This window comes from Phaseolus vulgaris, chromosome 4 (assembly GCF_051622355.1).
Source record: "Phaseolus vulgaris cultivar YP4 chromosome 4, ASM5162235v1, whole genome shotgun sequence".
Classification (NCBI taxonomy): domain Eukaryota; kingdom Viridiplantae; phylum Streptophyta; class Magnoliopsida; order Fabales; family Fabaceae; genus Phaseolus; species Phaseolus vulgaris.
Genome location: NC_143501.1, coordinates 4,018,542 through 4,030,442, shown reverse-complemented (window position 1 = coordinate 4,030,442; position 11,901 = coordinate 4,018,542). Strand labels below are relative to the sequence as shown.

Sequence of the window (11,901 nt, the reverse complement as noted above, 5' to 3'; positions counted from 1 at the left end):
GCTAGTAATGTGATTTGTTGAGAAAATAAAATATCATAAGTTTGAAATATATGATTTCTTGAATGGATGAACATAGTTTGATATTTGATATCTAAAATGGTATTGTAAGCAAATTATTACTAAAAAAAATCATTAAAAAATAATTTTAGAGTCTTGAAAAATATAAATAAAGAAAGGATAAGAAAAAAAAGTCAAAATGGTGAGAACATTCAATGTAATTATAATATCATTAATGATATATTTGAAAGATTTACAACGATAAATTACAAATATAGCAAGTACTTTGAACGAAAATACAAAGATGACAAGTATACATAATATTTAATTTGTTTGTGAGACGAACTAAAAGATACCAAATGTAAACAAAAAAATATACTTTGAACGAATATAAACTATGAACGTGTAGCTAACATAGGGATTAGTTGTTTTCATAACAACTAACAAATAGACGTGGTTTAATAAGAATCTCAAGTGGGGTGGTTTTGGTGTTTGTTAATCCAAATGTTTCGCTCATGTCAATAGGATCATGTGATGGACTTAAAATATCAAAAGAATGCAAAAAACTAGCAAGGATGAAATGCACCATTTGAAGGCCAAAGGATATTCCTGGACAAATTCTTCTACCACCTCCAAATGGTAATAGCTTGAAATCACGACCTTTGATGTCAATATCTTTGTGAGTTGTAAGAAACCTTTCTGGTTTGAACTCCAATGGATCTTCCCAAACATTATTATCTGTGTGAATCTTCCAAATATTTGTGATCAATCGAGTTCCTTTTTCTATATTATAGCCACCTAAACTGCAATTCTCAGTGAATTCACGAGGTGGCGAAATAGGAGCAGGAGGATACATTCTTAAAGTTTCTTTGACTATGGCTTGAAGATATGTTAACTTACTTATATCAGACTCAGTTACGCATTTTTCTTTTCCAATCTGAGTGTCCAATTCAACTTTTACTTTTTCCAATACGAAAGGACTTCTCAAAATCAAACATATTACCCATGTAAGAGTTGTATTAGTTGTGTTAGTTCCTCCTGAAATCACTCCCTGCAAAATTAAGCAAATTTAGGCCATGGTCTTATTCCCAAGTTTTTATATAAGAGGAACAAATCATATAATAAAATTAGTTTATATAAAATAATCACTAAAAAATTTGTTAAATAAAAAACAATTATAGAGACAAAAAATAATTAATCATCATATTAACTAAATTAGATACTATTTTAGAGATTACAAAATTATTAATATCTAAAATAGTTTCTATTATTAATAATATTTATAAACTAATTTCTAAATTAATATATAAGTATCTAATTAACTATCTATGTTTTAGTTAGAAGATTGAGGAAATATTTTAAATTTAATTAAGAACTATGAGGTATTTCAATGATACCTCAACCGTATACAATCGGTAAGAAGCACACCCTCTTCACACCAAGAGTGACAGCTCCGATAATGGTCCGATAGCAGGTGGCTTGATAAGCCCAACAAACTCTCGCTAGGATAGGCTCGAAAATGGCTCTGATACCATATTACAAGATTTTAAGCCTAACTCAACCCCATAAAATTGGGTCAGAATGTGAGGTTTGCACCCACTTATATACAATGAAATGTCATCATCTGTAGGCGATGTGGGATCTCCAACATCCTACCACCATACACAATGAAAACAGCGTTGAAATCACCTAACCTACAAGACGTAACTATCAAACATAGCCTCGCATCTCAAAAAGTTCTCCTACAGGTTTTTGACAGACTTCATGCAAACCATTGGTACAAGGCACCAATAAGAGTAGGAAAAACATACCCCATGTGTTCTGAACTTTATCCAAGACCACGCTTTCAGTTGAGTCAGGTCAAAAATCTCATTATGATCTATCTTTCCACCTGTGAAGATTCTTTTGTTCCTGTATTTTCATATCTCTCCTACCACAATTATCCACACACAACCGCACATCAAATTAACACTTTCTTTGACTCCACTTACCCTAAAACTGACAAAGTGCTTTTTAGGATCCCCGTGATCCATCGCTAACCCCATCAAATTAAGAACTATGTTGCATTTATATGTTTAATTTTGTTGAAGTTTCGCATTTTGCAAGCATTATAAGGTGTAAATTAAACATACATACCAGTACGATGGATTTGATCATGGTATCTGCATCGATCCCTTCAATAGTTCTTCCATCAAGCAATGAAATCATTACATCCATGAAATCTTTAGCTTCATCATCCTTCTCGCCCAAACCCTTCCGTTTTCTATGTTCTTCTAACTCCTCACTTATAATACTATCCAAATCTTTTCCAGTTTCTTTCATTGCCTTCTCATGCCCTCCAAAATCAAACCATCTCAACAATGGAATAGCATCTCCCACTGTGAACACCCCCAACAGATGCATGAATTCCTCCACAGCCTTCACACATCTCTTTGTCTTCTCATCTTGCAAGTTTTCACCACCAAAATATCTCTTCCCAACGACCATTCGAAGAACCATGTTGAATGCAAGGTGTGAAAACCATTGTTTCAGCTCCACCAAGGCATAGCCAGACTCACTCTTTCGGCTACTCCAAACATTATACAACTCTTTTATCGAGTTTTGAACTTCTGAGACACGAACATGCTGCAGTTGTTCCAGTCGACGAGGGTAAAGGATCTCTAACGTTGTAATATTTCGTAGCTCGCGCCAATAGGGACCATAGGGTGCAAAGCCAAACAAGGCATGGTTGTAGCCCATGATTTCAATGGCCATGATCTTGGGGCGAGAAGAAACAACCATGTCGATTGTGGTGAAGCATTCTTTTGCTATTTCCCAGTTGTTGATTACCAAAGCCTTTTTGGACCCAAGTTGGATGGTGAAAATGGGTCCATATTTGTCAGCCAAAGCACCCAAAATTCTATGTGGTCTCTTTGAACCACTCAACAACAGAGGAAGATGACCGAGTATTGGCCATGCTCCTGCAACTTTGGGAGCCTCTTTCTTCTTTCCCTTACCAAATTTGAAGGGATTATACAGAAACATATACAAGAGGATTAGCGAAAGAAGACCAATGGCACTGCCATTAAGGTAATCCAAAATGAACTCCATTGAGATACACATTTTGTTCATTAGCCACAGTTTGAATTGTACTAACATAGGTAAGTTTACTGATGTTATTTGAATTGGTATTGATAAATATATTTGCTTAAATATGATGATGAATGAGACTGGTGAAATTTCTGCTGTTCTTATAGTAATATTAATTGCAAATTTACAAAAGAGAAATGTTAAACTAATAAGCAATTAATAATTTGTTTACAATAATAGCGACAAATGTGAACCACAAAATTTGCCCGAAGAAGAAGTTATTAATTGGTTAGGTGCTGAAGATGACACTATATATCATCAAGTGCAACACGTTTATCTTGAACCTAAAAAAAAGGAAAAAGTAGGGTGAGTTAGAAAGTGTTTCTGGTTCATTCCATGATCGACATTGGATTTTAATTCTGGGTTGGTCGATCAGATCCAGTTTAGTTATATGGAATACTTATGAAAGATCCAGTTTAGGTCACTTTCATTTTTTTTCTAATCAAATTTTTTTTTTTTTTTGTTTGATCTACTCCTAGGTAGAGCTAAAGATTTTAGTCCACTTTAAAAATAAAAAATAAATTTAAACACAAGTCAAATATGCATTTTTAAAATTTAAGTTTTAGTAATAAAATTAATTTTAATTTTAGAAATAATAATTTGGATATTTAATTATAACAAATATAGGTATCTTAAAAGACATTCTTAATTCCATTTCTCTAATGTGAGTGATCTCCTATTTTATTAAGAGCGATGATAGTCATTTGGTTAATTTGATTAAACTTGTTGTGATTACCTTTTCTAGGATAATATGGCGTATGAGAAATTATGCTAGATTTTAGGTTAAGATTGGTCTTTTCAGGACCATTTCCACCATTAAGGATTTTACTTACCTAATGTGTAATTTGTCTAAAAGTTCTATAAGGAATGATATGTTTGATTGAATTCAATGTGCTTAAGTTCTTTGATATTAATACTCGTAGTGATAAAGTTCTTCATCCTCCTCCTATTAGATGAGAGTTTCCTTCACCAGGTTGGGTTAAAATTAATACTAATAGTGTTACTAGGGGTTATCCTGGTTTTGCCGCTTGTGGTGGTATTTTATTGGTGGTTTCTCTGCTTTCCTTGATTTTTAGATTACTTTGGTTGTTGAGTTTTAGGGAGATATATAGGCCTTTTATGAAACTAAAAAGATGGGTCTTACTAGTTTATGACTTGAATGTGACTCTACCTTGGTTTGTGTTGCATTTACTACTATGACTAAGGTTCCTTGGATTCTTCATAATAGGTGGACACTTGCCTTCATTTCTATGGAAAAATCATATGTGGGATTTCTCACATTTTTTTTGAAGGAAAGGAATGTGCTAATAAGCTTGCTAACTTAGGGTTTATTCATAGAGAACAATTTAATTGGTTAATAGGCTTCCATCTAGTTTTTTCTTAGAATTCTTTATTAGTAGGGATAGATTACCTAAGTATCACTTTTCTTAGGATTTTTGTATATGGGTTTTGGTCTAGTCTCCCCATATGGCTTGTATTTCCTTTCTTTCTTTCTTTTTTCCTTTTTTTAATGATATTTTTTTCATGTGGTGGATGATGATTGTTGTTACTATAGGTGTCATCCTAGCTTAGATGTCAAGTTTCATAGTGATACCAATATTTTTTTTAGTCTCTAAAATAATATCTAATTTAGTCAATATAGTAACTAATTATTTTTTTCTCTAAAATTAGTTTATATTTAATGATTTTCTGGTAGTGACAACAATAAGGAGTTGGAAAGGGACCAAGGGGTCCCTTTGCCTTAACCCTCTAGATGGGTTGAACTCAGAAATTGGGCTACCATTAACTAAAATAGAAACTGAGGAAGAAACCAAACAACACTTGATCCACCCAATCCACTTCTCCCTAAAGCCTAGTTTCTTCATCATATAAAACATGAATTGTCACATCATCGAGTCATATGCTTTATCAAAATCCACCTTGACAATAGCCCCACTCTTACCATGACTCCTAATATCCTCCACGACCTCATTGGCCACTAAAATGATATCCAAAAGCCTTCTCCCCCACAAGAATGTGTTTTGAGATTCATCTTAATGTTAGACATGACTTTCTTAATTCTGTTAGCCAACACTTTGGATATGATTTTATAGAAAATCCCAACTAGAGAAAACAGTTTATATTATCGCAGCTTAGTTAGGTCAGAAACCGTAGGAATTAAAGCTATGAAGGATGTTTTACAACCCCTCGTATTTTCACTGTAAGCCATGTTGCTAATGACACTTTGACTGGTTTGTTAATGAAACTTTCAAGATGCTTGCCATGCTCTTTTGCATAATAAATAACTTTTAGGCATACAATAACTTATCAGGGTGTAGTGTCAAGGGTCAAAAAGCATGTCCAATATGTGAAGAAGACACTGCTTTTCAGCAATTGAAACATGAAAGGAAGATAGTATATCTTTGGCAGCGAAGGTTTCTTAGAAGTCACCATCCTTACCGGAGGTTGAAAAAAGCCTTTAATGGACATCAAAAGACTGTCAGTCTACCAACTCCATTAACTAGTGTTGAGGTTTATGAAAAGGTAAATAACATAGGACACACCTTCAGAAGTCAAGAAAGAAGTCATTTGTGACAAACATATGGAAGAAAAAATCAATCTTCTTTGATCTTTCATATTGGTCGAAATTAGAATTCAGACATTGTATTGATCTAATGCAAAGAAGAATGTGTGTGATAGTTTAATTGGTACACTTCTTAACATTAATGGGAAGACGATGTTAGAATTATAAGCCTTAAATAAGAGGGGGGTGAATTGTTTTTGAAAGATTTTCGCTAGTATTGAAGGTAGAGTGAAAGACATAGTGAAGAATCAATCAATTAGAAAACTGTTCATCTAATTATAAAACTGTTTTTAGTTTGATTCCAGAAAATCAACCATTTGTTTTTGCGAAACAACCGGTTGTTTAACCAGTAGTTTATAAAATCAAAGCTAAAACAGTTTAAAGGGTGTAAGGATAGAGAGATTCACACAAGAAGTTTATATTGATTCACTCTTAACCCAGAGCTACACTCAGTCCTCAGCTAACCACTGAGAATTCACTAGGAGGGACTTGGAAAATATAAAGAAAATATCAATAAAGAAGGAATAAGTATAAAAGAGTAAATGTAGCGAGAATATACAGTGTAATTATACTTTTCATTAATGATATATTTGAAAGAGTTTCAAAGTTTACAAAGATAAACTATAAATATATCAAGTACTTTAAACGAAAGTGCAAATATATCAAGCACTTTGAATGAAAACACAAAGATAGCAAAGACTTTAACGATATTATAGAAAAAAAGTACTTTGAATGAAAACAAACTGTGACCGTATGGCTAACACATGGATTAGTTGTTTTCATAACAACTAAAAGATAGACGTGGTTTAATAAGAATCTCAAGTGGAGTAGCTTTGGTGTTGGTTAATCCAAAGTTTTCGGTCATGTCAATAGGATCAGGTGATGAGCTTAAAATTTCAAAAGAATGCAAAAAACTAGCAAGAGAGAAATGCACTACTTCAATGCCAAAGGATATTCCTGGACACATTCTTCTGCCACCTCCAAATGGTAATAACTCAAAATGATGACCTTTGACATCAATATCTTTATGAGTTGTAAGAAATCTTTCTGGTTTGAACTCCAATGAATCTTCCCAAACATTACTATCTGTGTGAATCTTCCAAAGATTTGTGATTAGACGAGTTCCTTTTTTTATATTATAACCACTTAAAGTGCAGTCCTCTATGAATTCACGAGGCGTCGAAAGAGGAGCAGGAGGATACAATCTTAAAGTTTCCTTGACTATGGCTTGAAGATATGTTAACTTACTTATATCAAACTCACTTACGCATTTCTCTTTTCCAATATGAATGTCTAGTTCCACTTTTACTTTTTCCAATACCAAAGGATTCCTCAAAATCAAAGATATTGCCCACGTAAGAACAATATTACTTGTGTCAGTTCCTCCTGCAATCACTGCCTGCAAATTAAGAAAATTAAGAATATGGTCATTCACAAGTTCTTCTATAAGAGAAACAAATCATATATTAAAATAAATTTATGTAAAATATTTTTTTAATTCATATATACTAATTTTAGTTTGTAAAAAATTTATTTATTTTCTTCATCTTATTTATTTCTTTTGTAAGTGTTTGTGGATACATTTACTTGAAAAAATTACCAATAAACATGATAGAAGAATATTTTACAAGTGTTGTTTACTCTAATCAAATTTAAAATTACTATAGTGTAATTTACGTAAATAAATTATTTATTATATATATTTCACATAATTATAATACTTTATATTTAGTAACTAGTTACATAAATTATGGATGGCAAAACGGGGTGGGTCGTGTAGGCCAGTCCTTGACTCGCTAAAAGAAATGCAGGGTAGACTGGCTATTTCAACTTGTTGGTCCGCCTCGCATAACCCATAGTCCATACCGGCAAAGTGTGGGATAGGGCACGTTGACCCGTATAATCCACATTTTTTAAGAATTAATTTTTTTTATATATACCCCCATGATTTATTTTTTTTGCAGCCACTTATTTTCAAAATTTCTAAAAACCCATAGTCCATACCGGCAAAGTGTGGGATAGGGCACGTTGACCCGTATAATCCACATTTTTTAAGAATTAATTTTTTTTATATATACCCCCATGATTTATTTTTTTTGCAGCCACTTATTTTCAAAATTTCTAAAATTATTCATTTCAAATTCTATAATCTGGTATACAAATTTGTATTTTGGATTGTGCAATCTGAAATAATGTACATTCCCAAACACAAATTTTAACTTCTAGATGAAATGCCACATTTCATAATTAAAGAAAAACATTCAATGAAAAATATCAAAGGGTAATTTGAATATTTTCTGAACTATGGAATGCAAGAAGAAAGACATGGAGGTGGTGCATGAAGAAACTACACTGGATCCCTAATTCATAGCAGCTTCACAAAATTCAATAATAATTTTTTAATATTTAATGGTGTTTTTTGTCTTTCTGGAATGCATATCATCATATGTCAAATGCATTAGCATACCTTGCTCTTTTTTATAATAAAATTTAAAAATTGTATTATATATATATATATATATATTATTATTTTATATTACTTTTCAAATTAGAATAGTAATAATGTATTTTCCTTAAAATTCTAATTTTATTGAAAATCAAAACATAATTATAATATTATTTTTTACCTATATCTTATTAGGCATTATCATGACAATAATACTGTGAGACAATTTATCTAATTCATTTAAATAAATAAAAGATTAACTTAATAAAATAAATATTCAAAATTTATTTTTTATAATTTAAAATATATATTTCTTATGTGCGCATTTGGGAAGCAATCAGCATTAAAGACAAACCAATAAAATCAACATTCATTTTCTATATGGAACAGACCTATATAGGATAGGCTAACCGGCATTCTCGTTCTTTAGATAGACTTTACAATCATGGTATATATTAAACTATACAACCATCACTACAAGAAAATCATTAAATAGAAACCAATTTTAGATACCAAATATAATTAGGTGTTATATTGAGTAAATTAAATACTAGTTTAGAGACTAAAAAAGTTATTAGTTTCTAAATTGGTATCTAATTAGCTACCAAGATTATTTCTACAAAATTTAAAATCTAAATAATTGATAATTAAAACATTAGATACCAATTTAGAAATTATTTATTAATAATAGAAACTATTTTTTTTTTTAAATATCTCTTAAGAAAAAATTAACATATACCAATATAAATATATATATATATATATATATATATAATAATTCGTTTTATATGTATGTTGAATTTTGTTGAAATTTGAAAAGATTATAATGTGTGTAATGAATATACATACCAGCAGGGTGGATTTGATTACGGTATCTGCATCGACCCCATCAATAGTTCTTCCATCAAACAATGAAATCATGATATCCATGAAATCTTTAGCTTCATCAACCTTCTCACCCAAACCCTTCCTTTTTCTATGTTCCTCTAACTCCTCACCTATAATACTATCCAACTCTTTCGCAGTTTCTTTCATTGCCTTCTCATGCCCTCCAAAATCAAACCATCTCAACCATGGAACAGCATCTCCCACTGTGAACAACCCGAACAGACGCATGAACTCCTCCATAGCCCTCACAAATCTCCGTGCCTTCTCATCATCCACAGTTGCTGCACTGAAATATCGCTTCCCTGTAATCATTTGAAGGACCATGTTGAATATCAGATGAGAAAACCATTGCTTCAACTCCACCAAGGCATAGCCGCTCTCATTCTTGTTGCTACGCCAAAAGTTGAAGAGCTCCTTGATCGAACCTTCAACTTCTGACTCAAAAACATGACGCAGCTGCTTCACTCGCAGAGGGGAGAGAATCTCTGAAACTGTAATCTTTCTTATTTTTCGCCAATAGGGACCATAGGGTGCTACCACAAACATGGCTTGGTTGTAGCTCATGTGTTCAGCAGCAACAAGCTTGGGGCGAGAGGAAACGACTATGTCGTTTGTGGTAAAACATTCCTTTGCCGTTTCCCAGTTGTTGATTACCAAAGCGCTTTTGGCACCAAGTTTGATGGTGAAAATGGGTCCATATTTGTCAGCCAAAGCACCCAAAGTTCTATGGGGTGTCTTTGAACCACTCAACAATGGAAGGTGGCCAAGTATTGGCCATGCACCTGCAACTGTGGGAGCTTCTTTTCCTTGAGAAAATTTGAAGAGACCAAAGAAAAAGAAACAGGAGAGAAGTAGAGAAACAAGTCCAATTGCAGAAACATTTAGATCCATTTTACCCAAGAGAGAAGATTGTGTATGCGATGCATGCTTGAGGCTACACAAATTGGATTTTAATATCTCTAACTTGTGAGTCACTCTCTGACACTGTTCTTAGGTTTCTAACAACCCTACTATTTTATACAATCTTATTATAATATATATTTATATTTAAATCAATCAAATCAAATCATTTTTGATAGTTAAAATATCATTTCTCTCTTGAAAAGATGAATTAATATTTGCCGCCACTCATAATTAAAATATAGTTATTTTCTAAATTTGGAAAAATCGTGTCAATAACAAACTTCATAGTGATAATAGACAAAAATCACTCCACTTTTATAAAGATCTCTCTAATTACTTATCAAATCATCTATTTTTTACTCAACATAAAGATAATTTTATAATACTTTACAACTATAATAATATAATAAATGTAAAAAGTATAAATTAATTAGATAACTTTAAATATTATATCACTATAGCAAAATTGTAAAGTAATTATTTATAAAACACAAATTATAAAGTATCACTGCTTTTTAATAAGAGAAAAGGTTTGTTGAGACTATAAACAATAAAAAAAAAACCATACATTTTACATTGTTTATAATAATATTTTTAAATTAAAAAAAATATATTAATTTATTATGGTGTGAAGAGTGTGTTTTTATTGTTGAAAGTGTTAATACCTCTCATAAATCTCTTACTTATCAACACTAGAAAAAACCATGAAATAGAAACCAATTTTTAGATACCAAAATAATTAGTTGCAATAGTAACTAAATTAGAGACCATTTTAGAAACTAAAACAAAATTTGGTTTTTAAATTAGTTTCTATTATTGTTAAATAGTTTCTAAATTAGTATCTAATTAGCAACCATGGTTTAGAGACCAAATTTAGAAACTAAATAATTGATAGTTAAAATCTTAGTTGCTAATTAGATATCAATTTAGAAACTATTTAACAATAATAGAAACTAATTTAGAAACTAAATTTTTTTTTAGTTTCTAAAATGGTCTCTAATTTAGTTACTACTACAACTAATTATTTTGGTCTCTAAAAATTGATTTCTATGTGATGATTTTCTTGTAGTGCAAATCAAGTTAAATACGTCTCTTAAATATACTTTTTAAATTTTTAACAATTCTAATAAAGTTCCAACAAAATTTTAAAAAGAAAAAACACATTAATTTTTTAAAAGTTAAATTTTTATTCTAAAAAATTATATTATAATTATAAAAATAAGAAAAAAAAAATTTAAATCAATCATAAAAAACATTTTCTGAAAGAAAAAAACTGAGACATATTAAACATATATTTAATTTATTTTTTAATTTTAAACCTGATTATATTACTATAATAATGTGATGTTAAATATATGTTTTTAATGTGAAATAAATCTTTTCGCATCAACATATGAGCACGAATGACGACGTATTAGCATTAAACAGGTGGCCGGAGAGTTAGGTAGAAACTGCACCACTTAATTACTCTTCCGGACGAAAAATTTCTACCAAACAATAAAGTTAAGAATGGGACAAAAATGCTCAGATTTTTCAATGGGACATTTATTCAAACAGTACATAAACATTAAAGTAGTACCTGACTTACCCCAATAAGAATGCTCTAATAATACTGAATAATATTTTAAAATAAGTAAGTATTCTATCATTGCTAAAATAATTGAAAAGAGACTTTGTCTCTTGTGGGACATATGAGAACATTGGAAAGACACAAAGAGTCCCCGAGTAAAGATAACACGCACAAATCATGACAAGACTTTTAAAACTTACTAAAAAAGTATAGAGATATAATTAAAATTAAGACACGTTATATTAATGGATAAATTAAATTGTGTTGGAATTCAAATTTTGAAAATAAGACCTAAATTAAGATGAAATAATTTAACAATAATTCCAAAATAGCTTTATTTTTAAAAAAAAAATTAAGAATTCTTTTAATTTGGTATTGTGAGGTCATGGGTCGAGTGTTATCATA

The 11,901-nt window shown here is 30.9% G+C and overlaps 2 protein-coding genes across 3 annotated transcripts; both read right to left on the bottom strand.

Moving 5' to 3' along the window:
• Nucleotides 1-300: 300 nt before the first annotated feature.
• Nucleotides 301-3,170, bottom strand: LOC150027830 (cytochrome P450 82A4-like). The gene is made up of 2 exons (XM_090301354.1): nt 2,134-3,170; nt 301-1,048 (listed from the first exon to the last, which is right to left on the bottom strand). Exons 1-2 carry the CDS (start codon nt 3,133-3,135, stop codon nt 419-421), a joined length of 1,632 nt encoding a protein of 543 aa, XP_090157480.1. The 5' UTR covers nt 3,136-3,170; the 3' UTR covers nt 301-418.
• Nucleotides 3,171-6,245: 3,075 nt separating this feature from the next.
• LOC137836825 (cytochrome P450 82A4) lies at nt 6,246-10,017 on the bottom strand. Of its 2 annotated transcripts, XM_090301077.1 has the most exons (3): nt 8,985-10,015; nt 7,070-7,088; nt 6,893-6,957 (listed from the first exon to the last, which is right to left on the bottom strand). In XM_090301077.1, the coding sequence occupies exons 1-3, from the start codon at nt 9,912-9,914 to the stop codon at nt 6,953-6,955; spliced, it is 954 nt and encodes a 317-aa protein (XP_090157203.1). In that variant the 5' UTR covers nt 9,915-10,015; the 3' UTR covers nt 6,893-6,952. The 2 variants fall into 2 exon arrangements, with proteins under 2 accessions (XP_068501683.2, XP_090157203.1); XM_068645582.2 differs by having other exon boundaries at nt 6,246-7,088; nt 8,985-10,017.
• Nucleotides 10,018-11,901: the final 1,884 nt, after the last annotated feature.

Coding starts and splice junctions, on each gene's coding strand:
- LOC150027830 (XM_090301354.1), bottom strand. CDS start 3,135: ATGTTAGTACAATTCAAACTGTGGCTAATGAACAAAATGTGTATCTCA. Junction 1,049..2,133: donor TGATCAAATCCATCGTACTG/GTATGTATGTTT, acceptor TTAATTTTGCAG/GGAGTGATTTCAGGAGGAAC.
- LOC137836825 (XM_068645582.2), bottom strand. CDS start 9,914: ATGGATCTAAATGTTTCTGCAATTGGACTTGTTTCTCTACTTCTCTCC. Junction 7,089..8,984: donor TAATCAAATCCACCCTGCTG/GTATGTATATTC, acceptor CTTAATTTGCAG/GCAGTGATTGCAGGAGGAAC.